Source organism: Porites lutea, chromosome 13 (genome assembly GCF_958299795.1).
Source record: "Porites lutea chromosome 13, jaPorLute2.1, whole genome shotgun sequence".
Classification (NCBI taxonomy): domain Eukaryota; kingdom Metazoa; phylum Cnidaria; class Anthozoa; order Scleractinia; family Poritidae; genus Porites; species Porites lutea.
Window position 1 is genome coordinate 18856437 of NC_133213.1, and position 27714 is coordinate 18884150.

The following is a 27714-nucleotide window of genomic DNA, read 5'->3' on the forward strand; positions in this document are numbered from 1 at the left end:
AAAAACGAAAAAATTACATTTCAACGAAATACTGAAAAACACAAAACTTTAAAGAGCAGCAAGATAAATATCCTTAACGCTGCCCTTGAGGATGGAACTAATTAAATAATTCGACATCTCTCCTAGAGAGCTTTTGCTGCATGGTTATAATATACAATAACCAAACGATAACACCTTACAGCCTTGCTATAACAAATAAAGGTCACAGATAATATAACCCTTACGCAGAAATGAACTTGCCATCAATAAAGAGTTTATCCGGTTCCGATTTACTAAAGGATACTTTTTGGCCCCTTTTTTTAGCTTCCTTTAATTGAGGCATTTGGTTGCGCCTTCTCTCTATGATTTCCTGAGGGAAGTCTTGCAAAATCATATACTCAGTGCCTTTCAATTCAAACCCAGCACGAAGCACTGTCTCGCGATCTTGATAGCGTAAAAAACGGGCTAATATCGGCCTGGGCTTTCCACGTACGGATTTACCGATCCGATGCACTCGTTGAAACTCCATATTCCTCTTTGGATCCCTAAAGCCAAGGACATTATGAAGAAACTCACACAAAACATCAATTGTGCCAACCGCATCTTTCCCCTGCGAAGTGCTGGCTTCGTTTTCCGGTATGCCAAAAAATTTCAGATTTTCTCTCCTGCTGTACGATTCGAGATAAAGGTGTTGCGTGTGCAAATATTCTATTTGCTTATCCTTGTCTTCTACCGTTCCACGAAGCTCTTCAACTTCTTTGTTGAGATATGCAAGACTCTTATCCATACCTTTGATCGAACTTTCCACAGAACGTGCGTCTTCTTTCATCTTGTCGATAGTTGATTCGACGTTCCCCAATCTGCTTGTTAAATCCTTCAACGTTGCCTCAATTGCATCGAGTTTCTCCAGTTTCTTAAGTTCCCCAAGAATTTTATCGAGTTTTTCACTAACGTTACCGGCCATGTTTAAGGTGACTCGACCCAGTTTTTTTGGGGGGGTACCACCCTACTTTGAAGCTCTCTGGTATCCCCACCTTTACTTTTATCGTAAGTCTAACACATAGAATGGGTAACATATAGATCAATCTACAATATAACATAAAATTTTTGGCGATCGGAGTAAATGTCACGTGGTTATAATGCCACGCCCCTTTGAGGTCTGAGTCGAAAATCTGCTGTTGCCGGCATTTTTTCGTGAAAATCTCTCGGCTACACATAGTGCGCATTAGTGCCTTGCGCTGAACAGAGTTTCACCAAAATCGCAAAGACCCAATTCGAGAAATTCAGCGGTTTCCAAATTTAGGTCATAATTTATGCGAAAATGATAAGCAAACTTTACACGGATTATATCTAATAAACTATGAGATTCATCTCTTTATTTTGGGCATCGTTATAACAGATGGGTCCTTGCAAGTAAGCAAAACGCTTAAGGGCCTTGTAAATGCGCGCGATTTCAAGCAAAGCAAACATATAGAAATTATAGTTTTCGCTATTTGTTGACGTTTGTCAGCGTTGAAGAGTCCTTCTCACGAAAAAAGCATTTTCTTAAAAATTCGTAGTTTTTTTTCCTTCAAATTTTTTTAGGGCCACAATTGATTAACTAACTACCCGGACTCTGAATTTCATGGTCATTGAAAAACTGTGACATTATCTTCTATAAGCCCAAACTTGAGTAAACATTGAAGATTTTTAGCGTTTTGGCTGAGTTTGTGCTTTGGGAGTTGTCTATTGTTTCTGAATTCTGGTAATATTTGTACTCAACAGAGCACTTGCGGAGTGTGCAAACACCAATTGAAGAAGTGCTATCACGGTGGGCTTCATAATGTTTGACTGTCTTTTCAGCTGGCGTGCTTGTATTTTTCTAATCAATGACAACTCGAAAGTGTCGGATTCACGTGAAACACGCCTTTTCCTATTCTCCTTATTTAGACCCACCGACAGGTGGAAAATCCTGCTTAATGAGGAAATCGCTGAAAGGCAGGGTCGACACTGATAACAGCTAAGGTCGCTAAGATTTTTGGCCATACAATGTCTATGTTTTGAGGCCGATTTATACGGTACGATTTTGGCTTACGACTATCGTGCGCGACTAGCAAACGTCATGACTTTCGACCATCCACACGCGCACAATTTTCACTTACGACATCCACAATGTGTCATACGAATGTCGTGGGTCTAATTTACACGAAACGATCTGACGTGGAGTCATGACGTATTCTATAGTCGCGCACGAAATTCGGCCTTTAGGAGGATTCTGAAGGAGGACGTGGACTACGAGGGAAAAAGATAGAGTATCACCCTCACTTGCAAGAAGCAAGCAAAGAATTTCATTTCCAAAATCTGATATCGTTCCCGCACGAGCAGAGTGTGATAAGAATTTAAAGGGGTTATAATTTAGTGTCACGCTATTTGCAATCATTTTTAACACCTAAAGCGTGTCTTCGCATCAATTGAATTCCAAAAATAACGTTCCGGTCATCTGAGACCATATTTAGACATTGAAACAATTTCCTGTCTTGGCCAACATCGTCCCCAGGGCTTTCCCCTTAAAAAACGGGTGGGGCGGGAAAAGCCCACTCCACCCATTCTTTTTTTAAGGGAAAAGCCCTGGGGACGAGGTTGTGTCTTGGCAAGGAAACTTCAACCACAGAGATCCCCAGACAGACCCACAACAGCCTCCTTGAAGCCAAATTATAGGGATTTGTATGGGAATATATATCTTCAGACCGCTAAAACAGTTAAAATGCACATAAACACCCATAAAGAAATGTTTATGTATTGTTTCCTTTCTGTTTCCTGCCCTGCTGAAAGTCTGGTTACCCTGTGCTTCAACAGGAACATCTTCAAATAACGATCGAGCGCGAACTGAAGCGAGTGTTAAATCTCTTACGTAGTGAGCTTGGGTAGAAAGCTAAGGCAGAAATTTAAAATTTAACATCTCCCACACACTTACCGCAAATAAGAAAGAAAAAGAAAGGAAACTATAAAAACAAGTTTACCGTCTTTACCGAGAATGAAGTTATACGTCGTCGTCCTCAAACAAGCAAGTGTCAGCAACAAGAAGCATATTTTCACTACAGGCACTTATTTTATTGTTGTAAAATGGCTTATGCAACGTGCAGTAAATTGAGTAGGGAAGCTGTTTATCAATTTAGATCAGTGATCAGTTGACCAGAAAAACTGAATAACAGTCACACCCCGTTAACGCTTACACTGAAGGGGCCATAAAAAACATGATGTCCGTATTACGGGATGCTCGTCCCGGGGGGGGGGACTCCGCATATGAAAAGGGTGGGGATGCTCGTCGTCTCGCTTAGGGGTGTAAATTTCGGATTTTGGTCTCACTTAGGGTGTTCTGGGCAAAACGCCATCATATTTAGCCGTGAAGGTCTCGTTTAGGGTTGCACGCGAAAAAATATAAAAATATATATATTGTCTTTGTTTTAACATGGTCTCTTCTAGAGGTCAAAAAAAGCTTGGGCCACGCCCAGATCGGTCTCCTTTAGGGGTGTAATTCAAAATTTCCGACGAGCATCCCCACCCCTTTCATATGCGGAGTCCCCCCCCGGGGTGTTCGTATTACGAAGGTGTCATGAAGCGGGGTTCAACTGTATTCATTACAATATTGATAATTATTATAAACAAAGGAAAAAAAACATGTCACTGAGAAATTATTGAAAAATGAAAAATGAGCTATTTACAGGAGAAATTTGGCAGGGACGTTTGCCAATAATTGAAGTTTATCCTGTTTCAGTTTGATTCAGGCTAAGACACTAAACGCTAAAAAACAAACACTTGACTACTAAATCTCTCTGATGTAGTGAAATAATCCCGGGAATAAGTTGTGTTGAGGCACAGCCTTTTCAAGACAAGAAAACAGAGGCGCCTTAATTGCCAAGAATCGAAAATACTCTACCCAAGAGTAGACGTCGACGTTCTTCTCGGTACGTGGACACATGGCATGCATCAAATAAAACGCAATTCTATTGTTTTATCTCATTAGAATTAATTACCTTCGGCACATAGGAAGTTCGGGCTGAAACTGGTCTAACGTATGTGTCCCGCAATAGCCCTTGTGCGTGTTTAGGTCTGACGCGCAAATTTCACCACCAAGCTTCGTTTTGAAATTGTTAAGCCGCGTGCAAACTGGCACAACATTGTTGGCCAACAACTACCAACATTGTTGTATGTCAGGAGCCCATATGGGCTCCTGTGTATGTTAAATGCTGCGTCTTTTTACCACCCTGTTGCATGTTGTTGCGTGTTGTTTGGAGTTGTTTTGCAAAGTTTGAAACTGGTCAAACTTTTGAACTGACAACTCATTCCCAACTCTTCTTTTGTTCCGTGATCGACGAAGCGTAGCGCAACAATTTTGGATCCGTTTGCACGGCTTGCCCAACATTGCTGAGGCCACGCACGCGCATTACACATGGTCTCCAAAGTCATATGTGTTGTATCCTTCCCACGATGTACTGCAGGTCCCGACATTGTTTGAGTTGTTGAATCCGTTTGCACACCACTGCCAACACAGCAACAATGTTGAAAGTTGCTGCCTCCGTTTGCACGTGGCTTTAGGTTGCAAAGCTTTGAATAAATGAATTCCCAAGTCGTTAGAGTTGAAAAGAATACCCATGCACAAAGAGTGCAAATGCGAAGACATTTAGTTTACAAACGAGGCTTGGTGGTAAAATTTGCTCGTCTGACATAATTTCATGCATAAGGGCCGTTACCTGTGGATTATTACCTGTAAGGAGCCTATTAGTAATCGGTTCCTGTACCTGTCAATTAAAGTCCATAAACAGTGAAAATGGCTAAGCAATGTGTGTGCTCCTAGTGTGTTAGCCTGCAAGCAAGCTCTCCATTTGGGGCAGTCGCGAGAAGTCACGCGTGAGAGGCACGCGAAAGGAGACGTTCGCTAGCGGAGAGCTTTTTCTTAGGCTACTGGCGTGCTTGTTTCCCGCGTGCGACACTGGTTGGTTTTCGCTGCAACTCTGATTGGCTCGAAGTGACACTTGTGTTTTAACTTTAACCTATTTGATTAATTTCCTAAGACTAAGACACCACTTTAATGATAAAGGTAGAAGATAAAGCCCCTTAAGAAAGGAGTTAATTAATGATCACAAGCTCATACAGATGAGATTAAGATTCACGCTTATTACATTTACACCACTGCAGGCCAAATTTTCTCTTTTGATTTTCCAGACGACATTGTCGTATTGCTGTCTCCATATACATCAAGAAGGGGTTTCACCGCCGGCTGTTCAGGCTGGGCTTCCTGTGTCTCGTCATTTGAATTAAGAACAGGCGGCCTACCGTCCTGAATGTGAAGCTCCAAGAGTGGGATAGCGTCTTCGGGGTTGCCATGGTAACTGTATCTCTGGCTGTTTCTCTTCTCCACGTGGGTAACCTTATGTTCTTTTTCTTTTTCTTTTTCTTCTGGTACTTCTTTAAGAGGCTTAAAACCATGGTCATCACCGATAACTGGACGAGACAGGTGGAAAACAGTATTAAAACAAATAAAATTCAAACTAAATATGTTTAGTATCTGAAGCTAGCCAGACGTTTCTAAGGTTAATCTCAAAACCCCGACCGAGAAGGTGCACTGTACAGCAACGCCAATGATCCCCACTCAACCGCAGTTCGTTTTTATCGCCTTATTTATTTCATTGTCTTACGCGTTCTTCAAGTTCTCAGCACATTCACCATTCATGCATGCATGCCTAAAATCCATTCAATTCCTTTACTTTTCACTTGATTACTTTGGGTCGGCAAGGGGATCATTTGAGGTCGAGGATCAATTGCGGTCCATTTTGGCGATCATTTCTGGTCTGGGAATCATTTGCGGTACTGTACATATGAGGTTTCCTTTATAAAGTAAAAGTGGACAAAGGCCAGTCTCTAGTGAAAGAGATTGACTTTGCCAGGAGACTCTACGCTTTCGTAGAGAGAAGTTAATTGGCTATCAAACTGAGGAATATATCCTCCTACTGGCCCAAGGATTTTGGAACTTTTTTACCAACTGGTCGTTACAGCTAAACATGCTGAAGTAATTCAAAATACCTGGAAGCTTGCGATCCTTTAGGTTTGCCCCCCTGCAGGACGAAGAAAGAAAAAAAGTTATTTTGACGGGAGATTTGGGCCCTTTAATGTAAAAATTTATTTATTTATTCAATCGCTTGCGTTTTTAGTAATCGCTCAGTGTCATCATTTTTGACGTAATATATCAAGCACAATTAAGACGCAGTGTTTCATCACCAGATGAAACACTCTGAGAAAAGAGTTGAAAATACGAAGCGCAGCGGAGTATTTTCGACGACTTCGAGATGTTTCATCAGGTGATGAAACACTGTCGAATGCTTAGTATTTCGTAATGAATAATTAATGAGTTTGAGAAGTTAAGTAACAGGTCAAAATGATGGAACACGCTCTTTAAAGGGATACGCATGCGTACCATTCATCTTGGTGACCAGATCAGACTGTTCATATGGGAAAGTTTTCATCTCGGTTAAGAGATCCCAGTTGCAACAACCGAGATGTCGACAACCGGCCCAATCAGACTTTTCACATGAACAAACTGATTGAGTCTTAAGGGTGCTTTTCATAAGTCAGTAACAACCAGCCAGACCTGTCATTTTAAAAATGAAATATTGGTCTTTTCTTAAATTTTTAATAAAACCCATCACTGCTGTACATAAAATTTAGGAAGAAACTGATCTTGGTGGATAGTCCCGATGACCAGTGAATTCTCCTGATGACTGGACGGGTCAGGCCGGCAAGTTCTGGCAAATGGTAAGCGCTTCTTAGAAAGGAGACAATAGTGTGGCAAGATCAGAGAGACTGGGGGGTGGGGTACCAAAAAAAACATTTTGTACGGGCAGGCTCGGCCCCAAGGTCCAACCCTTATCGTTTTGAACACCATTTTAGACAAACAAGAGCATTTACTGACAAATTGTACCCCTTTCACATACCGAGTAAAGAACGCGGCATTCTTTTAACCACCGTGAATGCACTGTCTTCTAAATAATGATAATAATAATAATAATAATAATAATAATATATGAATAAATCACAAAACCAGTAAGTTTTCTTGCCTTTTAAACAGCCATAAAATGCGCCTGTTAGCCCTTCCACAGAGCGCAATGACAAATATCCCCTGCCCTTTCACATAACTCAACTAGTGAAACTCCTACCCTTTCATATACCTGAAACCTGAAAAAGGTATCCCTTCTGGGCTAAGCCTCCCCGTATAGGCCATTAAAGGGACTAGGGAGAAGCCATCCCCCGCCCCCCTTCCTGGGGAGAGAGGCCTTCATGTCACTTGTAAGAGACCATTGAGTGTGTTGCTAAAGATTTAGAGATACCATGCCTTACCCTGTTCTGGCCCTGTCTTTTATTATCATGAAAATGACGAATGCAATCATGCCACCCAGCAGACCAAGCACTACTATGATTGACACAATCTCGCCGCCTCCAGTCTGCTTCTCATCACCCGTGGCAGCGTCTACATCAGGCTCATTTGGAGTGCCCATTGTGTGGTGTGTCACGTGTAGATCATGTGGTGAGTGCGTGATATTTCCGTGCGGCTCTTCATGATCAGTAGGATGGGTGGTGTGGGTAACATTGTGTTCCGTTTCCGGTGCTGACGTGGTGCTCTCAACCTTAACTTCGACGCCAGCATTTGTAGTCATGGCAACTGGTGAGCTGCTTTGCGATGTCATAATTTCTGTTGAAGATGGCGTCGTGGAAGATTCAAGGTTTTTCTGTGTTGTGGTTGTTTTCATATCTGATGACGATGTCACATCCGGTCGGGATGATGTGGTCAGATCTGCAAGTTGAGGTGAAGAAAAAGTTAGCGTAATTTTCAAATCTTCGTGCTGCGTCGTATGTTTCATTGGTGGAGAATCAGTATCAACAGATGATGATTTTAGAAAATAGCGTGACGTCGTTTTTATCTCTTTATCCCAAAATGCAAAAGTCAAGGTCTGAGGTGGCGATGTCGTCATTGCTTGTATGTTATGCACCGAAGATGTTAAAAACGATGAAAATGCAATTGAAGTTTTTGTTGGCTGTGATGTTGCTTTCTTATTTGACTGTCGTGTTGAGTATTTATCTAGCATTAATTTTCGAAATACAGATGACGTCACAATTTTTGTAGGTTTGGTTGAAGTAACGTCTTCTATCCGTGATGATGATTGGTTAACTTCAGAGGACGTCACTTTGTGTTCAAACTGGGATGAAGTCATGGATGTTGTGAGTTGAGGTGAGCTCGCGAATCCTATCTGTGGGAGAACACGTTCTACTACGACAGTCTTAATATCTTGAGAAGAAGTTAACGTGTCCGTTATTAAAGAATTTGTCATTGTCATTGTTAAAGGAGGGGATTTTAAACCTTTCAAGGACGTCACAACTTTGTTAATCTCGGAGGAAAATGACGTTGAGGTCGTTGTAGGTGACCTTATATCTTTAAGTCTAGACGTGACGACTCTTTCCTCAAGCTGGACTTTCGTTAAGTCTTTTAAACCTTGCGATGACATCATTTCTTCGTGAGCTGCAGATGACGTCACCGTCATTGGTGGCATTACGGTTTGCGGAACTTTGGATGTCATCCATTCATCTTTCTCTTGTAAACTAGTTTCGACTGCTACTTGTGATGACGTCATAATTTTTGGTGTATGAGATGAGGTCATTTTCCCCTCAGAATTGAAAAGTGATTTCTGTCTCGACAGCGAAAACATAGTTTTCTCCATGGATTTTAATACCTCTGTAGAGGGAGAGTCTTTAATTGAAGAAGATGACGTCATGCTTGCTCCGGTGACGACATCAACATTGTCAACTGGCGTAGATGGTCTCAATGGTTCTATTGATGAGGTCACTACGGAATGTGATGTTACAGACGATTCAGTTGACGTCATTGACAATATAGTAGAAGATGGTGTATAAACTTTATTTGACAACACAACTGGCTTTGACGTTGAGACCAGAGGAAGGATCTCTACGATAGGTGTTGTCGCTTGCTTCGAATCCTCAGAGAAAGACATCTGCAACTTTGATTTCGAGGACGAAAAAACTGGATATGATATCAACGTAGGCGTTGCTGTGGTCATTTCAGAGACTTTAGTAAACCCTGATGATGTCATCACATCTGTATTCAAGGATAACGTTGTAGTAAGAAGTAACGTCATAGTTAACATATTACTCTTTGTAAGTGGCCCAATTTCAGACATTAGTGTACCACCAGCAAAATCTTCTGCATTGTACGTTATACTGCTTTTCATTTTAGGCAATGGAATGTGTGTTGTTCCTTTTGCATCTGAATCTGCCTTCAATATTCCTGATGTTGGCGGCTGTGGTACTTTAGATGTTTGAGATACTTCTAATCCTTCTGTCACCTCTTCCTCTTGTACTGTTGTTGTGTTTATTCTTTCTTTCGTTGTATTTGCTGTTAATGATGACGACATTGATGGTTGAACCGACCGTTCACCACCTAAAATTAATAGGAGCTGTGTCACGAAATGTATTAACATTAACCCTTTAAACCCTAAGATCAAAATTTGAATTCTCATTTGTTGCCGCTATTTATTTCCTATAAACGTAGTGGGGAGAAGTTGATAAAGTATCAAGCAAATTCATCTTGTGTGATCATGTCCGTAATTCTCATTACCACTAAGATCACTCTTTCATAGGGCTTAAAGTGTTAAACAGTGGAAACTGTCATCAAACTGAGTGTAACATAGAACTCAACACTCAAAACATGAAAAAAACGTATGAATAACTCAACAAATAAAAAAAGAGGTACGGATGGAAAAACTTGAAGATTTAAAAGGATTGCATTTGTGATTTTTGCATGACAACTTGTTAGCCTAACAGTTTTTTAAAGTTCATTTTTGTTGCTTGTATAGTGTTTGAAAAGAAGCAGTGAATTTGTTATTCATAAGTACCTTCTCAAGTTCGAATAAGGACGCATAAATCAAACATTAGGAAGTTTAAGCAACCACGTTTTTGAGCGACTCATGTTAACCGGAAGTTGCCCTTTTTCTCTTTTAAAATACCTTGACGCTACCAAATTTGTATTGCTAAGTTTATTTGCTCGAAAAGAAACGATTTGCTGGTGCTAGTTGTTCAGAATCAATGCTCAAGAGTGTAACAAGTCCACTTCCGGTTGACGAGCGTCGCTTAAAAACGTCTTAAACTGTCTATTAATAACAAAATAAACTAGACAGCCGTGACACAGCTCCATTAAGTCTGGTCATCATCCCCCTTCAAAGCGGTTATCCTGTGCAGCAATACAGGGATCCCATGGCGTCTGCCAGACTTGAAAAATACGGCTCTTTAACGGTCCAAAGTACGAACTGCGTTTATCTCCTCCGTAGTGTCAAAATGGCGTCCCTTCAGCTGGACCGTTGCGGCCGGAAAATAAATCGCATTGCGCTAAGTTGGTGAATAAGGCAGGGGAAGGGGTGGGGAACGACGGACGTCCGCGTGCAGCGAGAAAGCGAGTGGCGAGTGATCGAAAACAATTTACGATGTTATTCAGTATTTTGCAGTTTTAGATCGCTGCGGCGATACTTCAGCGGGGCCTGTGTGTGAATCCCGTCAATCGAGGAGACTTATGAAGTGGTTCTCACTTTTGAGTCTGTGGTTGAAATCCTATGGTGTTACCATTCAAATGAAACCTCTTCAGCAGTACTTTCACATGGTACTATTTATTTAGTATGTAGTTCTAACTTTTGAGTCTGTGGATGAAATCCTATTGTGTGACCATTCAAATGAAACCTCTTCAGCAGTACTTTCACATGGTGCTATGTATTTCGTATGTAGCTCTAACTTTTGAGTCTGCTAGGACGAAATCCTATGGTGTCACTGTGATTATTCAAATGAAAGCTACTAAGAGGTTCTTTCCTGTAGTAATGTTTATATGTTCTCCAAGGTGGTTGTAATTTTAGTCTTTAGATGAAACCCTGTTGTGACCATTCAAATGCATTCTCCTCAGCAATATTTTCACATAATACTACTTGTTTAATTCCGCAGTTTCAAAATGGCATTTAGAAATTTTGTCGTATTCTGACTTTGGCCTGTTTGGCCAGAATTACGAATGGATCACAAGCGGATCGAACTTGAAAATTTTTGCGAAATTTTGACAATAGCGAACTGTGGGGTAGTTGTTTTAAGGCACTATTCAACGATGCAATGAAGCAAATTTACACAAGAGTACAACACGTTAGGAACAACTTTGTTTACTATACCAAAAAAGAAAAAAAATGGTACTGATAAATTTCTGTACTTTCGTATTGATTAATTTAAATTCAAATTGAAAAATTTTCCTTTAATTTGGAATAGTGGCTCATCACGTGATCAGTAAATGCCCCTTAGCAAAGCATGAAGCAATCTCGCGTTATTTTAAATATTGAACAAATTGTTCCAAACATATTAGTTTTAAACCATTAAACACGCAGGCAATAATCAAATGAATTATTTCGGTTTTTTTCCACGATAAAAAGGGTGTTTTAAGTTGATCAGTTTCCATAAATGTTCTGACTATTTTTTTTAGATACGATACGATTTATGGACATAAAATTCCCTTTCATTTTATTTCTTTTTAAATTATTCATTTAAGTAAATGCATATTAGGATTGCATGAGATCTGAAATGTACGTAGGCTGTTGTTTTAAGTGAGAAACAACAGAAAAAAGATTACGTTTTAAATCACATATGATCTGCATAATAAGTTTATACACAAAATTAAGTCTGCTTTGTGGTAATTTTAGTTTACTTATTTTTGTTTAAAACTTGCCAATAAGCGACTTAATATAATAATATTACAAATGACCACCTTGTAAAAAAATATTGTTCATAAAGTAAATATAAAACTGGCTCTGTCCAAGAATCTTTTGGCCCACCTTTGGAATCTTTTGACCACCTTGTAAAAAAATATTGTTCATAAAGTAAATATAAAACTGGCTCTGTCCAAGAATCTTTTGGCAACCAATATTTTGCTTTTACAATTATAGAAAACCACAACGAAGTAAGTTAAAGAAAGTTAAGCTGGTTATTAGCGATCGGGGCACAAATAGTAGACTTGTGTCCCGTAAAATAAAACCACAGAAAGAAATACTTCGTCGCTTTGACTGAAAAGTCATGTTCAATTCGTGGCAGAGTATAGCTAATCTGGATCAAGATCAGATCACTTTATTTTTTTAGACTTAAAGACATTGTCCTAGAGTTTGTGTACGATTTCACTCGCCCAAACGGAGAACAATAGTTCATGTTCGCAGAAAGCATCGCACATTTCAATCAAGGAACGTTTATGTAGATTTCGTAATTCAATTCACTCACCAGAATTATCCGGAGGTTGTGTCACATTCTGGCTGCTCACAATCACTCCATGTGTTAAGATAGCAATGAACAGATAGGTTATTTTGATGTATTCCATTTCCTTGGCACACCGTTTCCACTATTGCAGGTGAATATTCTATCGATTTTTTTGGCCTTGTTTGAAGGAGACAGGTTCCTCTCGCCAAGTCAAAGAAAGCGGTGCAAAGCGTGCTTCAATGGCCAGTGAGATGTGAGGAACATTGCCTGTCAAGGTTATATTTTTCGTGACGTTGTATTCGATGGCCCTTGATTATGGGCAACATATCTAATAGAGGACTTATACAGGAGAACTTTGACGCGACAAAATCTCATGAATTAAATATCCGGTTGTTATTAGTTCAAAGTCTCTAACAAGTTAGTTTATCAACTTTTCTTTAGCTCGACTCTCTTCAGTCCTCAACCCACTTTTAAATCAAACAGTTACAAGTTTACACTCCTTGACTTAGCCCGTTTTTTACCTTCATCGGCTTCTTTGAAAGAACACTCATCACACTGATCTATATTTAAAGAAATATAGCTGTATATTACAACGAAAAGAACTGTATTGATGAGTGTGTCCGGAACAAAACACTGCTCTATAATAATCTGAACGTCAAGGGTACTTCGTATTGTTTCCTCGCCAGTTGTGCGCTGTTGACGCTGATTTTTCAATTGTATATTTGATTCTGGAATCATTACGTCTGAAACTTAATCCTTTCTTCGAAAGGGTTTGGCTAAGGGCAATGTATAATACATTTTAACAGAATGTAAAGGTTGACCAAAGTATCTCAGCCTTCAACAGTTTGGTCCCGGGGGGTGAGGGGAGGTACTTAGGTCAATTTTTGCTAGGTATTTGCCGATGGCCTCTCAGAGCCCCTACCCCCGTCTAGTCTATTCTGTGGCCAATTATAGACCCCGTCTTAGTCACTTTTGGGCAACATATTTCCGCGATCCCACCTTAGTCACTTTCTATTTTTATGAATTGATTCATTTTTTAGATTGAATGAAGAACACTTTACTTTTAATCTGCAATACAAACATTCTGGTACGTTTGTTAACCGTTAATATGAAGAACTGTCTCACCCCAAAAAATCCGAAAATTTGCTACCCAATTCTAGCAACTCTTTTGAAAATGCGACCCCATTATAGTCAACCCAGTCGTGAAAATGCGACCCCATCCAGCGGCATGTCCCCATTAGCCTCTTATAAGGAAGTACTCCCCCCCGAGTTTGGTGATGCTATACCATTTCTTTCTTAGTTTTTTTGGAACACCGAACTTTTACAGCCTTCCCCCCTTTCACTTTCAGTCCCAGGACTGCTCAAATCCAAGTTCAAGAAAACTATCAAATTTTCATTTTGAAAAAAATATCGAAAACCAAACAGTGCCATGTGAAAGTATAGCTAGAAAGGTTTCATATGAATGGTCACACTTTGGGGTTTCATCCAAGGACTCAAAAGTCTGAACCACCTTAAACTACATTATGACCAGTACGACAGGAAAGTACTGCTCAGTAGCTTTCATTTGAATGGTTACACTTTAGGATTTCATCCACAGACTCAAAAGTTAGAACCACCTTGCACAGTATAATAAACAGTACGGTACCACAGGAAAGTACTGCTCAGTAGCTTTCATTTGAAATGGTCGAACTCTCGGATTTAGTCTTTTTTTAGGGATTATCAATGCGCTCTCTGACAAATAAGAATAGCAATTCTTTTAACGACCGAAAATGTCATTCGTGGCTTTTGCTAAATGTCGACCAATTCAATGGGGCGTCATGAATTGTGGGGCTCCAATGTACCCCCTCGACCTCGCTGTAAAAAATGCATGGTTGTGACGCTAAAAGGCTGTTGATTTTTTTTTAAAAATGCAATATACAGCAATTTTGCTTCTTAAAACAAAGTCATTTTTATTTATTTGGACGGATGAAGGTGACCTCAAATATCACAACGAGGTCATTTCTGACGTCACAGGTGTAGTGGTCAGCGGTCCAATAACCACTCGAAAGCCAACGTTAATGATGACTTTAACTTTAACACTGAAGCAAGGACCTGCTCAACGAATAACTTTTATCTCAATGAACCAACCTGTTGCTGGTTTCATTAAACATTTCGGCTGTTTAAAAGAACTTGAATTTGGTGATAGAAAAAAAATGCTACTCATGATCACGTGAACAGAGCGAAGTGAAAATAGACAATAAACACAATAGTAATCCTTTATATGGGCGCTTGAACGAATATTCGCTTATTCATGTAGAAGAATGCAATCTTTTCAATAGGTTGACTGACAGCTCTTTGTTGAAGAGGTCACAAATCAATATTGGAAAATTCAACAACCTAAAACACTTTTAAGACCAAATGCAGTTTGACCGACGCCGGCCAAGCGTCTATGGCAGAACCTTCTTGAAATAATAAATATGACCCGTATTGCACAGTCCAAATGATGTTTTTATCGCACAAAAAATTCAACGATTACAGTGCACACATTCAATTCTAGAGCTATTTACATACTGTCATGTACACAGTTGATTCAATAACGGTTGCTTCTAGCAACCGTTATTGGGCATTTGGGCATTTGGGCTTGCGGAACATTGCAATTATTTGCCTGAGTGACCACCGAAACATAGCCTCTCAATACCCAATTCCCAATGCCCAAAGCAACCTTTATTGAATCAGCTATATTCGGTATATTCTTAATTGTAACACCTAGAACAATGTTTAGTTTATGATTATTTATAATTTTTATAATGTCTCACTACCAACCCTCCCCTCGTGTTTCTTAATTTACTTTTAATTTCCCAACCCTTCCTTCTGTGAGTAGGTATATATCCACGGTGATACAAAATATGTTATTCTCAGGAGAATAAGTTCGCCCCCGATGTAAAGGATTAAAAATATACTCAGACCGAAGCATGGGATCAATTTTAATACGAACCCTAAGACTTTCCCACGAAAAGTTCCTTTGTGTTACTTGAGAAAAAGTAAAAATTTTTTTAGGATAGAAAATTTTCTTCTTTCGACACCTGAAGAGATCTATTTTTAACTTTACGCTAAGCAAGATGGCCTCTCGTCCTACAGAGAAACTTAAAATTCTAAAGCAAAACCAATAAAGGAAGAGGGAGTCAAAAATGTTCTCTTGACATCAGAAAAAATTTGCCCGCGCTTTCAAAACGGTCTGCTTTTCCCGCGCGTGACACCAGCTCCAGTTTTTTATGCCTGGCATCATTTCCAGGTTTGCCCGCGCTTGGCATAAGATGCGAGCTACCCGCTCCACCCCGCTATCACCAGATGAGAGACATCAGTCAAGTGTATTCCTTTTTGACACCGGCTGAAAGTTTTTTCTTTTTTTAATTTTTTGGTATCGGCCAAATGGTCTTTTAGTACAATTTAACCTAGTAACTGAACACTCAGGTAATTTGACTTCAGTATTAAAATGGAGACCTTTCTAGACACTAATAAACTTGAACCAATCTGCCAAAAGAATTACAAAATACAACTGTCAACTAATAAAAAAGTAAAGAACTACATTAAACTGCCAGTAGACACATCTTCTTAAAGTGCCTTTGTCACATATGGTATAACAATGAAAATAGCCGAAATTGACTACTGACTCCTGATATTTTTCAGGTGACTATAAAACAAGTTTCAAGTGAACGCGACGGGTCGCAAAATAAGCTACGACACGTACACTGTAATTTTCAGACTGCAAAAAGCTTCAACTTAGTTATGAACAGCATATAATTTTCTCTTCGGGATAAAGCATTGCTATTCTTAAGAGAAACGCTCCACCTCGTAATTGTGACAAATAAGGAACTGACTTCAACATAGGAACTGCTTGACTGCATTCATTCTTCATCATACCTATACAGTAACAACAACAACAAAAACAGCAAAACACAACGTTAGCAAACTAGCAGAAGAGAAGGATAGTGATTTCATCTAGCGAAAAACATTTTGACAACTGACTTCTAAGAGTGCGCTCGATTGATCGTATTCCAGAATAAACCCCTTCTATACCTTAATTTTTGGACAATTGAAAGTCTATATACTTTATTTCAATCATTTCTGTAGATATTGCAATACAATGAAAGCAGCGAGTTTACCCCATTTATTCTTATTTGGGAGGCGGAATAGGGTGAATCGAACACGCCCTTAAATCTGTTAGAGCAAAGGGTTACATTTTAACTGGTAACTTCAACCAACGACTAGACTTATTATAGATTTAAAGAAACTTGCATATAATAAATCCACTATTAAGCAAAAAGAAAGTTATTATACCCCCTTTCTCATTCAAGCCCTCCTCTCCCCATTCTTATATAATAGACGTATGATGAATCATAAATTTATCCCGACCGTAACATTTCGGCATGTGGGCTGATCGTCCAATATGGTTTATTCAGGAGGTGGAAGTTCGAATGTGATTTTCATCTTCGGTTTCATGACCTCCAACTTCATGTGCCTGGACTTTTCCACTAAGAATTCTAGTTCTTTATGGAGAAATGATTCCAAAATCTTCGTTTAATAAAATAAGCCGCTCTCTCAAAGATTCTTGAAATGAATAAAAACCCGAAAGGCTTAATAGAAGATTAACCATGTCTGGAGACTTTCCTAAGCGATCACCCTCCGTAAAGTAGGAGACGAGAAATTTGATCTTGGCATTTTGGGTCGTCGGTTACGGAAATTTCGACTGTAAGTTCCAATGGAACGAACTCGAACAGGGATACCAACACATTGAAATGTAAAGAAATCATTAGATTTGAAGCAAATTTTCTTGTAGTGTTTAACTGCCAAACAAACTACCAAAGTCAGACGTTTTTGATGCTGTCAACTTGACCTGTCAGACAGATTGACGTTGTAAGTGGCACTGATTGAGTTAGATCGTTGTCCTATAAAGCGACGAAAAATGGCGTTTGCAAAAGCAGGGATTATGATCCCAGGTTTAAATATATCCCAAAATACCTTGCTACTTAATCGATGCCTTCAAACTCAAGCGTTACGTCATCACCAATGAGAACAAACGGCGCCCAGTACTTCACTTCACTAAAGCGGTCAGATTCCCTCATGGATTTCATGGCTTTATTCAGGGCCTCACTCGCACTTCGTCCATGAACCAAGCATTGGTAGAAAACTTTCATGAACGCCATAGTAGCTTCGTCGTCGATCGCCCACAGGGACACCAGAACAGAACGAGCACCAGCACCTAAAAATGCCCGTGCGATGCCGACCACACCCTCAGATTTGACTTCTCCCCGAGCACTATGACAACAACTAAGTACAACAAGTCTTGCCCTAATCTGCGCCTTTAAAACATCTTGCATAGTTAAGAGATAGTCCTCCCTGGTTGGATTTCCGGATGATGAACGAGTTGTGTTAGGGGCCAAGGCAATTTCTCCTGTTTCCATTTTACCATGAGCAGCAATGTGTACCAAAGCAACCGAGGAGATACGTCTCAAGACTTCAACTTTTGTTGCCTGCTTTCCAACAAGAGGTACAGTTTGAAGTATTTCCCCAATCATCTGCACTTCTTTCTTAGCCCACTCTAACTGCTGTAGCGTCATTCCTTCATAAACTACTTCCTGTACCCACGGATCGCCGACAAGAAGAGCACCAGTTTTCCTGTGCCAATCTGCTGGACTATTTTGGATTAATCGAAGACTAGAAAGTGAGGGAAGCAGACGAATTCTGAAAGTTTCACAGAGGTATTTTAATTTCAAGTCCATGAAAGCAGCATAAGGTGCCAAATACAGAGGTCCTTGTGGAACGACCACAACCTCATCTCCCTGGAGTAAGTCTCTTATAGGGTCTATAACAGCATTGTAAAATGTTTGTAATGATTTTGTCTCAAAACATGAAGGATGAGACTTTGCCTTAATGGATCTTTCTTCTGCTAACTTTTTATCGTTTGGGTTCCTTAACGAGCGATCTTCACAATTAACATCAGCTCTCACACCTATTTCTTTATGTATAGTTTCCAAAAGAGACTGAAAATAGTTTGTAGCAGGGATAACAATCTGGCTTCTTCTAGTTTTGATTTCTTTTCCTTTCTCGCTCACCCAGAGAACTATTCCTCCTTCGTTGATAGCTATAAAAGCTGTATTTGAAGGTACGTAGCCAGGAAAGTCACTTGGTCTTCCAGAAAATGTTCCTATTTCTGGGCGTAGCCCTTTAAGGCCATACTTGAACGCCAGAAGATCGTTTAGAGCCTGTGCACGTCCATGATCAGCAGTTAAAAGTGCCTCGACGACTTTACCTTCCTTAAACTGCAGCCCCCATAGACTCAAATTAATTTGATCATAGGCATTCTGAAGGCTTATCTTCCATTCGTCATTAGATATAAGATTTCCCCTGATGTAGTCGAAAGCTGTAACACTCTTCTTATAATACTCTATGGCTTTCTGGAAATCTCCAAGACTGTGATAGCTGTAGCCAAGATAACCGTACGCTCTCCCTTCTCCTGCCCTGTCTCCCACTTCTTTCGAAATTTTGAGGTCTTGTTGATGGTACTCTATGGCTTTCCGGAAATCTCCAAGACTGCCATAGGCGTTGCCAAGATTACAGTACGCTCTTCCTTCTCCTGCCCTGTCTCCCACTTCTTTCGAAATTTTGAGGTGTCGTTCATTGTACTCTATGGCTTTCTGGAAATGTCCAAGATTTCTAAAGGCGTTGCCAAGATTACCGTACGCTTTTCCTTCTCCTGCCCTGTCTCCCACTTCTTTCAAAATTTTGAGGTGTCGTTCATGGTACTCTATGGCTTTCCGGAAATCTCCAAGACTGTTTAGGCCGTTGCCAAGATTACCGTACGCTTTTCCTTCTCCTGCCCTGTCTCCCACTTCTTTCGAAATTTTGAGGTCTCGTTCATGGTGCTCTATGGCTTTCTGGAAATCTCCAAGACTGTGATAGCTGTAGCCAAGATTACCGTACGCTCTTCCTTCTCCTGCCCTGTCTCCCACTTCTTTCGAAATTTTGAGGTCTCGTTCATGGTACTCTATGGCTTTCTGGAAATGTCCAAGATTTCTAAAGGCGTTGCCAAGATTACAGTACGCTCTTCCTTCTCCTGCCCTGTCTCCCACTTCTTTCGAAATTTTGAGGTCTCGTTCATGGTACTCTATGGCTTTCTGGAAATTTCCAAGACTGTCATAGGCGTTGCCAAGATTACCGTACGCTATTCCTTCTCCTGCCCTGTCTCCCACTTCTTTCGAAATTTTGAGGTCTCGTTCATGGTACTCTATGGCTTTATGGAAATGTCCAAGATTTCTAAAGTCGTTGCCAAGATTACCGTACGCTCTTCCTTCTCCTGCCCTGTCTCCCACTTCTTCCGAAATTTTGAGGTCTTGTTGATGGTACTCTATGGCTTTCCGGAAATCTCCAAGACTGCCATAGGCGTTGCCAAGATTACAGTACGCTTTTCCTTCTCCTGCCCTGTCTCCCACTTCTTTCGAAATTTTGAGGTGTCGTTCATTGTACTCTATGGCTTTCTGGAAATGTCCAAGATTTCTAAAGGCGTTGCCAAGATTACCGTACGCTTTTCCTTCTCCTGCCCTGTCTCCCACTTCTTTCGAAATTTTGAGGTGTCGTTCATGGTACTCTATGGCTTTCCGGAAATCTCCAAGACTGTCTAGGCCGTTGCCAAGATTACCGTACGCTTTTCCTTCTCCTGCCCTGTCTCCCACTTCTTTCGAAATTTTGAGGTCTCGTTCATGGTACTCTATAGCTTTCTGGAAATCTCCAAGACTGTGATAGCTGTAGCCAAGATTACCGTACGCTCTTCCTTCTCCTGCCCTGTCTCCCACTTCTTTCGAAATTTTGAGGTCTCGTTCATGGTACTCTATGGCTTTCTGGAAATGTCCAAGATTTCTAAAGGCGTTGCCAAGATTACAGTACGCTCTTCCATCTCCTGCCCTGTCTCCCACTTCTTTCGAAATTTTGAGGTCTCGTTCATGGTACTCTATGGCTTTCTGGAAATTTCCAAGACTGTAATAGGCGTTGCCAAGATTACCGTACGCTATTCCTTCTCCTGCCCTGTCTCCCACTTCTTTCGAAATTTTGAGGTGTCGTTCATGGTACTCTATGGCTTTATGGAAATGTCCAAGATTTCTAAAGTCGTTGCCAAGATTACCGTACGCTCTTCCTTCTCCTGCCCTGTCTCCCACTTCTTCCGAAATTTTGAGGTCTTGTTGATGGTACTCTATGGCTTTCCGGAAATCTCCAAGACTGCCATAGGCGTTGCCAAGATTACAGTACGCTCTTCCTTCTCCTGCCCTGTCTCCCACTTCTTTCGAAATTTTGAGGTGTCGTTCATTGTACTCTATGGCTTTCTGGAAATGTCCAAGATTTCTAAAGGCGTTGCCAAGATTACCGTACGCTTTTCCTTCTCCTGCCCTGTCTCCCACTTCTTTCAAAATTTTGAGGTGTCGTTCATGGTACTCTATGGCTTTCCGGAAATCTCCAAGACTGTCTAGGCCGTTGCCAAGATTACCGTACGCTTTTCCTTCTCCTGCCCTGTCTCCCACTTCTTTCGAAATTTTGAGGTCTCGTTCATGGTACTCTATGGCTTTCTGGAAATCTCCAAGACTGTGATAGCTGTAGCCAAGATTACCGTACGCTTTTCCTTCTCCTGCCCTGTCTCCCACTTCTTTCGAAATTTTGAGGTCTCGTTCATGGTACTCTATGGCTTTCTGGAAATGTCCAAGATTTCTAAAGGCGTTGCCAAGATTACAGTACGCTTTTCCTTCTCCTGCCCTGTCTCCCACTTCTTTCGAAATTTTGAGGTCTCGTTCATGGTACTCTATGGCTTTCTGGAAATTTCCAAGACTGTCATAGGCGTTGCCAAGATTACCGCACGCTCTTCCTTCTCCTGCCCTGTCTCCCACTTCTTTCGAAATTTTGAGGTCTCGTTCATGGTACTCTATGGCTTTCTGGAAATGTCCAAGATTTTTAAGGGCGTTGCCAAGATTACAGTACGCTATTCCTTCTCCTGCCCTGTCTCCCACATCTTTCGAAATTTTGAGGTCTCGTTCATGGTACTCTATGGCTTTATGGAAATGTCCAAGATTTCTAAAGGCGTTGCCAAGATTACAGTACGCTCTTCCTTCTCCTGCTCTGTCTCCCACTTCTTTCGAAATTTTGAGGTCTCGTTTATGGTACTCTATGGCTTTCTGGAAATCTCCAAGACTGTGATAGCTGTAGCCAAGATTACAGTACGCTATTCCTTCTCCTGCCCTGTCTCCCACTTCTTTCGAAATTTTGAGGTGTCGTTCATGGTACTCTATGGCTTTCCGGAAATTTCCAAGTGTATCATAGCTGTTGCCAAGATTACCGTAAGCTTTTTCTTCTCCTGCCCTGTCTCCCACTTCTTTCGAAATTTTGAGGTCCCGTTCATGACGGTCTATAGCGTTCTGGAAATCGTTCGCGTCGCCAATATAACTATTCCCTTTTTCTTCCTCTCTCCTCTCTCCAACTTCAATGGCAATCTTGTTGGTGTTTTCAAGATTACAGTTCGCCTCTGTTTGTCCTTTCTCAGCCATTCCAATAACAAATTGCAGATAAGATCTTCTGCTTTTCAAGTGTTTTTTGGCGTTGTGTAATATGACTTGATGGTTTGGGGTCTTCTTGAAAAAAAAGGAAAAGACATTCTTTTTTGTAAGAATGTTTAAACATGGTTCATATAAATTATCTATCTACTCATTGTGCACTTATCTACCTTTGTGGGTCTCCCAGGGGTTTGGGGGAACAAGGAAACCCTGGCAAAATATCGAAGGGAACAAGGGAACATGAGCCTATTTTTAGGGAACAGGGGAACATAACTGTACAAATTAGACGACGAAAAAATTTTGATATAAGAAATAAAGAGGGTTATTTCTGAGATTTTATTTATGATCATTTATGCACCACTGTCATTGGTTTTGTCTACTTTACACAAGAGATCACAAGAACTCAAACTAAGTCAAGGCTCAGAACTGGGAGTCTGGGAACGAGGTTACAAGGGTCACAAGTTGGCGGGAATCTGTTGTGACAGATTACCAAGATGGCAAATTTCTGAAAGTGTACTTATTTCTAAGGGTTAACATCTCTTGCTAGCGGAATATAAGTCTACAGTAAATAAAAAGAAAATCTCTTTCTATACTACCAAAACACAGAGAAACTACAGTTATTTTAAGTTGGTGGATTTTCAGAAATTTATAATGGTTCATATAGAATAGGAAGCCCCCCCCGCCCCCCCCGACCACTAGCCCTGCTCGGTTCCAGCTTAAGTCTTACTCGGTGTGAAAACCTGGAAAGTTTTTTTCGTTTTCTCTTTTTCACCTCCTATGTTCCTTAGTATAGCTCTGCTATCTTGACTTCTTTGAGTTTCTTTGTGTTATATCACTTACGAAGATTGCAAGTTCTTTTTCAATACATCCGTCCGAGGATGAGCCGGATTAGAAAGATTTCTGTTTGCAGCTTGCGCTTATGATTTAACATAAATGATGAATATGACTATGAGTACGTACAATTGAACGTCCATTAAGCGGCCACCCTCGGGGTGCCAGCAAGAGGCCGGGGGCTCGTCACAGACTATGACATAAATTATCATAATTTTTAATTGAGCAGAAACATCACTTTATTTTAAAACAATCACGCAACGGGGGCAGCATTACTGGTCCTCAATCGGTCGCCACCTTCTGTCTAGGACTGTTTTCCTTCATCATATTCTTAAGATAAAGCCAAACTTCAAGGACTGTTAAGTGCTTGATGGCTGCTTAATAGAGGTGACAACAATGGGAAAACTCTCATTGGAACGGTAAAAAGGTGACCGAGATCGCTTAATAATGGTGGCCGCTAAATAGAGGTTTAATTTCCAATGCTTTTTTGCAATTATAGTCGAACCTCCCATAGGCGACCACTCAAAATGCGAAGACTTAGTGGTCGCTTACGAGAATCGAACCACAGGGCGCTTCTTCCGAGTAGAAGTCCGGACATAAAGATCTATTTTAAGGAAGGGAATTTATCGCATGCAACTTCCAAGTTACGATATGTGCAGTTCCATGTTGTTACTAAAGTTCTTCGTATATCCTAAGTAGGAGAGTACACACAGAGACCATAAGAGATCAGAAAACTCGTCAAGTGGCCGCTTACAATACGTTAAAAACAATAGAAAATCATTAAACCGTCAGCGCCAAATAGTGGTCGCGGTGTTGGTCGCGGTCGCTTACAGGAGGTGGCCGTGTACGAGAGGTTCCAACAGTAAGACTTAAACTGGGAAGGTTTTGGTGTTTTGGATAGGTGGTGGCTTACAAGAGTTGGTCGCACATGGAGGTTCGACTGTATTTCGGGACTTTGATTACTGGCCGCTTAATAGGCGGCCACTTAATGGAGGTTTAACTGTATACAGAGTAGAGTGATAACCATGTATACATGAGTAATAAACCAGCGAAGGGGCTGAGAGGAAATCTTGCATGATGGATATTATCGCTGAAAAAGTCCTCTGTGATTTGAAAGATCATAGACAACACGGCCTTATTAAATAGAGACATTCCTGGAGATTAACAAACAGCCAACTTGCCATGGTCGCGCGATTTTCAAAAAATTCCCAGCGTCTTCCTAGGATTTCCGATAATTTTCCGAAGCCTTCTTAACTTTACTGAAAACTCCCGAAAATGTTACGACGACCTTTGAGTACTAAAAGAGACGATAAACTTCAGCGTGTTTTGATTTCGTTAGGACACAAAGTCATCCTTCAAAGCCTTTTTGGAATATATTTGTGGAAATTGAATTAAAGTTTCGTCATTAATCAAGTGTTAAATAACAATTTGTGTGAGAAATTGTCCTTGATGCTCGAGATTGATGTCTTTAGTCCGCAGACGTGAAACTCACGCATATGTAAATGCATGAGAGTTGTCAGGTATACAACAAAATGGATTGCTAAGGTAAAGGAACATTGGAGTTCTAATGTAACTTCAGCTAATGTAATGCCTACCTTAGTTATCAATTCCCAAGAAGTCTTTAATACTTCGCATGATTTGTTGTAACGATGAGAGGGTCCATAAGGAAATCATACTTTGTAAGACAAGTTTAAGTGTAAAAGTCAATTGTACTTTCCTTCACAAAATAATAGGACTTGCGCAAAACTTACCTAAAGCAACAATCAACCCTTCTGCCAAGAAAAACTTGAACCTATGGGATTTTTCCCTTCTTTAGCTTTCAGTTTCACTTTGATCAAATTGCTTCAACAAAAGTGACGTAAGTGCTTCCAGAAATAGCTCATCCATGAAAATTTGAAAAATAATAAGGCATATGAGGGGTCAAAGAACGAAATAACAAAAAGCTCACAAAAAAGATCTTATAACAGATACTGCAGCTTTTTGATGGAATCTTCCACTGAGGAAGTTGGTCTGAGACTTCCTGTTGTTCTCCGAATACTGCCGGATATGATTCGTGATTATTGAGTGACCTTCTAACGAGGCTTACACTTTGTGGGTCATTTGAAGTCAAAGGAATTTCAGTTGTCGCAGATGTGCTGTCATATGCCCTACCCCTGGGACTTGCTTGACCATAAGCAGTTTCTTAGATAGATGTAACCCCTAATTACTGTTAAAAAATAACAAAATTCGCACCCCGTCCAGTCTGAGATGTTTTTGGTCTTCCAGAGATTTGCTGCTCACTCGGTACATCTCAGTTTAATAATTGAATGTCATTTATAGTAGAAACGTGATGGTTTTAAAAATCCCCGGTGGAGTACTCCCTATAATGGCGCATACGGGGAGGCTGTCACCTTCTTAATCTCGTACTATTTTCCTTCATCATATTCTTAAAATAAAGCCAACCTTAGTCTGTCAAAAGCTTGATTTTTATGGCCGCTTAATAGAGGTGAGAAAAATAGAAAACCTCTCGTTGGAACAGCAAAAAGGTGGCCGCTCAATAGAGGTGTATTTACTTTCCCATTCTTTTCTACAATTATTTCGGGGCATTGATTGCTGGCCGCTTAATGGAGGATGACCACTTAATAGGTGGCCACTTAATGAGGTTCAGCTGTGTACAGAGTGGGATGATAACCATGTATGCAAAATAAATCAGTGAAAGGGCGGAGAGGAAACCTACATGATCATGAAAAAATCCTCTGCGATCTGAAAGATCATGTCATAGACGACACGGCCTTATTAAAAAGAGACATGCTTTGACATAAGTTTCGTAGAGATTAAAGAACCAAATGCATTTCTAAGGTAAAGGAACCTTGGAGTTCTAGAGTAGCTTCAGCTAATGTAATGCCTACCTCGGTTATAAATTCCAGAGTAGTCCTGATAGCTCACTTGATTTGTCACGACGAAAGGGTCTACAAGCAAATCATACTTTGTAAGACAAGTTTAAGTATTAAAGTCAATTGCATTTTCCCCCACAAAACAACAGGACTTGTACAAAACGTATGTAAAGAAACAATCAACCCTTCTACCAAGAAAAACTTGAACCTATGGGATTTTTCCCCTCTTTATCTTTCAGTTTCAATTTGATCAAATCACGTCAACAAAAGTAACGTAAGTGCTTCCAGAAATAGCTACCCTCCAAAATGTAGCCATCCAGGAAAACTTAAAAACTAATTGTAAAGCATATGAGGGGTGACATTAAATCTAATATACAGTTATTTATTTGTCTCTGACCGAAATAACAAAAAGCTCACACGAGATCTTAAGAAGAGAAGTTGGTCCGAGACTTCCTGTTTTTGTCCGAATATGCTTCGTGGTGAGTGACCTTCTCCCGGAGGGGGACTCCACATATGAAAGGGGTGGGGATGCTCGTCGGAAATTTTGAATTAAACCCGTAAAGGAGACCGATCTGGGCGTGGCCCAAGTTTTTATTTACCCCTAAAAGAGACCATGTTAAAACACAGACAAATGAGAAAACTTGGATTATATGAATGGGGTAAATAAAACGAGTTAAAAATATACATATCAAATACACATTTTTATATTTTTTCGCGTGCAACCCTAAACGAGACCTTCATGGCTAAATATGATGACGTTTTACCCTACCATTGGTACTTGCTTGACCACCGGACGAATGACAAATTTCAGTCGTAACTGTTACGAAAGCTTAAAGATAGTTTTCCCTCAAACTTGTCCCAATTTTCTATATCCGCAATAGTTTCATCAAGGTATTATGATTTCCGCATTAAATGAGATTCAGGCGGTTTGCCGGTTTCAATCCTCTACTAATCCCATGGTATCAAATTTTATCACCCCACTACTCCCTCCCCCACTTCCTTCCCATCCCTTACCCCTTTTTACGCCTGCTACGCAAGCTAGACAAATTCCCGCATTCCGTGCTCACCAGTAAGTAAACAGCTCGGGGGTTTTCTTACCCCAGAATGGGAACTCATTAACGGCTCTGTTTGGTCAAAACCGAAAAAAAAGATGTGTGACGGGAATGGGTTCTAACGTTACGCTTTAAAGCTTCATGCTGCTCTTAAGTATTGTTTGGTAGCCAGTACCGCACGCTGGCTCCGATGTAAGCAGTTTCTCAGATGAATGTAACCCCTAATTACTGAAGGATTCCACTAGTTGTAATCAAATGTCGCCATCATCCAAACATGCACTGTATTTTTAACGTTCAACGAAAGGAGGAAGCAAAAATCTGGTTTTGTTCTGACTGTAGTGCGCTGCCTAAGAGTCAGGAAAATGACGGCCCCCTGTTTTCTTTCTGTTTAAGAATTACAAATTCTCACTCCCCTCCAGTCTCGGATGTTCTTGTTCGCCCAGAGATTTGCAACTGAGTCGGTACATCTTAATTGAATGTCATTTATAGTATAAACGTGAAGCTTTTCTTTCGGATAATGAAGATCTCCCGGTGGGGTACTCCCTGTAATGCATCTGCGGGGAGGCTGCGCTCGAAGGGGTAACTTTTTCAGGCTTCAGGTATATGAAAAGGGGGGTAGGATTTCACTAGTTAAGGTATATAGCTATTTCGAGAAAGGTTGTCAGAAAAAATGTGCAGGCGACAATCCCGAAAAGTAATATAGGATATGATCAATACACTGTTCCTGACACTGTAGCTGTCGAACCAACTTTTGTTTCTTTCCTTTAGCAGTGGCAAACATACGTCCATGGCCTCTCGTGCCATTTTTTCAAATTTCTTTGAAGAAGAGTGAACTCAAAACCACGCCCAATACCTTTGGGGATTGTCGCGTGCACCTTTTCCGACAACCTTTTTCGAAATAGCTGTATGAAAGCTAGGGTAGGGAAATCTGTCATTTCGGTCTGTATACAAAAAGGCCCAAAAGGGCTCTGAGATGCATTTTATGGCTGTGAAAACAGAGCAAAGTGAAATTAGACAAATGACACCATATTTAATAATCCTTGATATGGGGCGGTGCTTGAACAAATATTATTCCTGGAGAAAAATGCAATGATTTCAATA

At 40.5% G+C, this 27714-nt stretch overlaps 3 protein-coding genes across 4 annotated transcripts in view; all 3 read right to left on the reverse strand.

Moving 5' to 3' along the window:
* Positions 1 to 220: 220 nt before the first annotated feature.
* On the reverse strand, positions 221 to 943 carry LOC140922493 (uncharacterized). The gene has a single exon (XM_073372470.1). It carries the CDS (start codon positions 941 to 943, stop codon positions 221 to 223), a length of 723 nt encoding a protein of 240 aa, XP_073228571.1.
* Positions 944 to 2921: 1978 nt separating this feature from the next.
* Positions 2922 to 27714, reverse strand: part of LOC140922759 (uncharacterized) — a 54680-nt gene continuing 29887 nt past the window's right edge. The window contains exons 1-4 of one of the 2 annotated variants that reach the window (XM_073372780.1): positions 12313 to 12596; positions 7351 to 7804; positions 6040 to 6071; positions 2927 to 5460 (exon numbers count right to left, since the gene is read on the reverse strand). In XM_073372780.1, the coding sequence (XP_073228881.1) occupies positions 5141 to 5460; positions 6040 to 6071; positions 7351 to 7804; positions 12313 to 12409 (903 nt within the window). In that variant the 5' untranslated portion in view covers positions 12410 to 12596 and the 3' untranslated portion in view covers positions 2927 to 5140. Of the gene's footprint in view, positions 5461 to 6039; positions 6072 to 7350; positions 7805 to 12312; positions 12597 to 27714 lie in introns of those variants that run through there. The other variant, XM_073372781.1, reaches the window with a different exon arrangement.
* LOC140922746 (uncharacterized) lies at positions 17293 to 24493 on the reverse strand. The gene is made up of 2 exons (XM_073372764.1): positions 24440 to 24493; positions 17293 to 21932 (listed from the first exon to the last, which is right to left on the reverse strand). Exon 2 carries the CDS (start codon positions 21849 to 21851, stop codon positions 17295 to 17297), a length of 4557 nt encoding a protein of 1518 aa, XP_073228865.1. The 5' UTR covers positions 21852 to 21932; positions 24440 to 24493; the 3' UTR covers positions 17293 to 17294.

Coding starts and splice junctions, on each gene's coding strand:
- LOC140922493 (XM_073372470.1), bottom strand. CDS start 943: ATGGCCGGTAACGTTAGTGAAAAACTCGATAAAATTCTTGGGGAACTT.
- LOC140922746 (XM_073372764.1), bottom strand. CDS start 21,851: ATGGCTGAGAAAGGACAAACAGAGGCGAACTGTAATCTTGAAAACACC.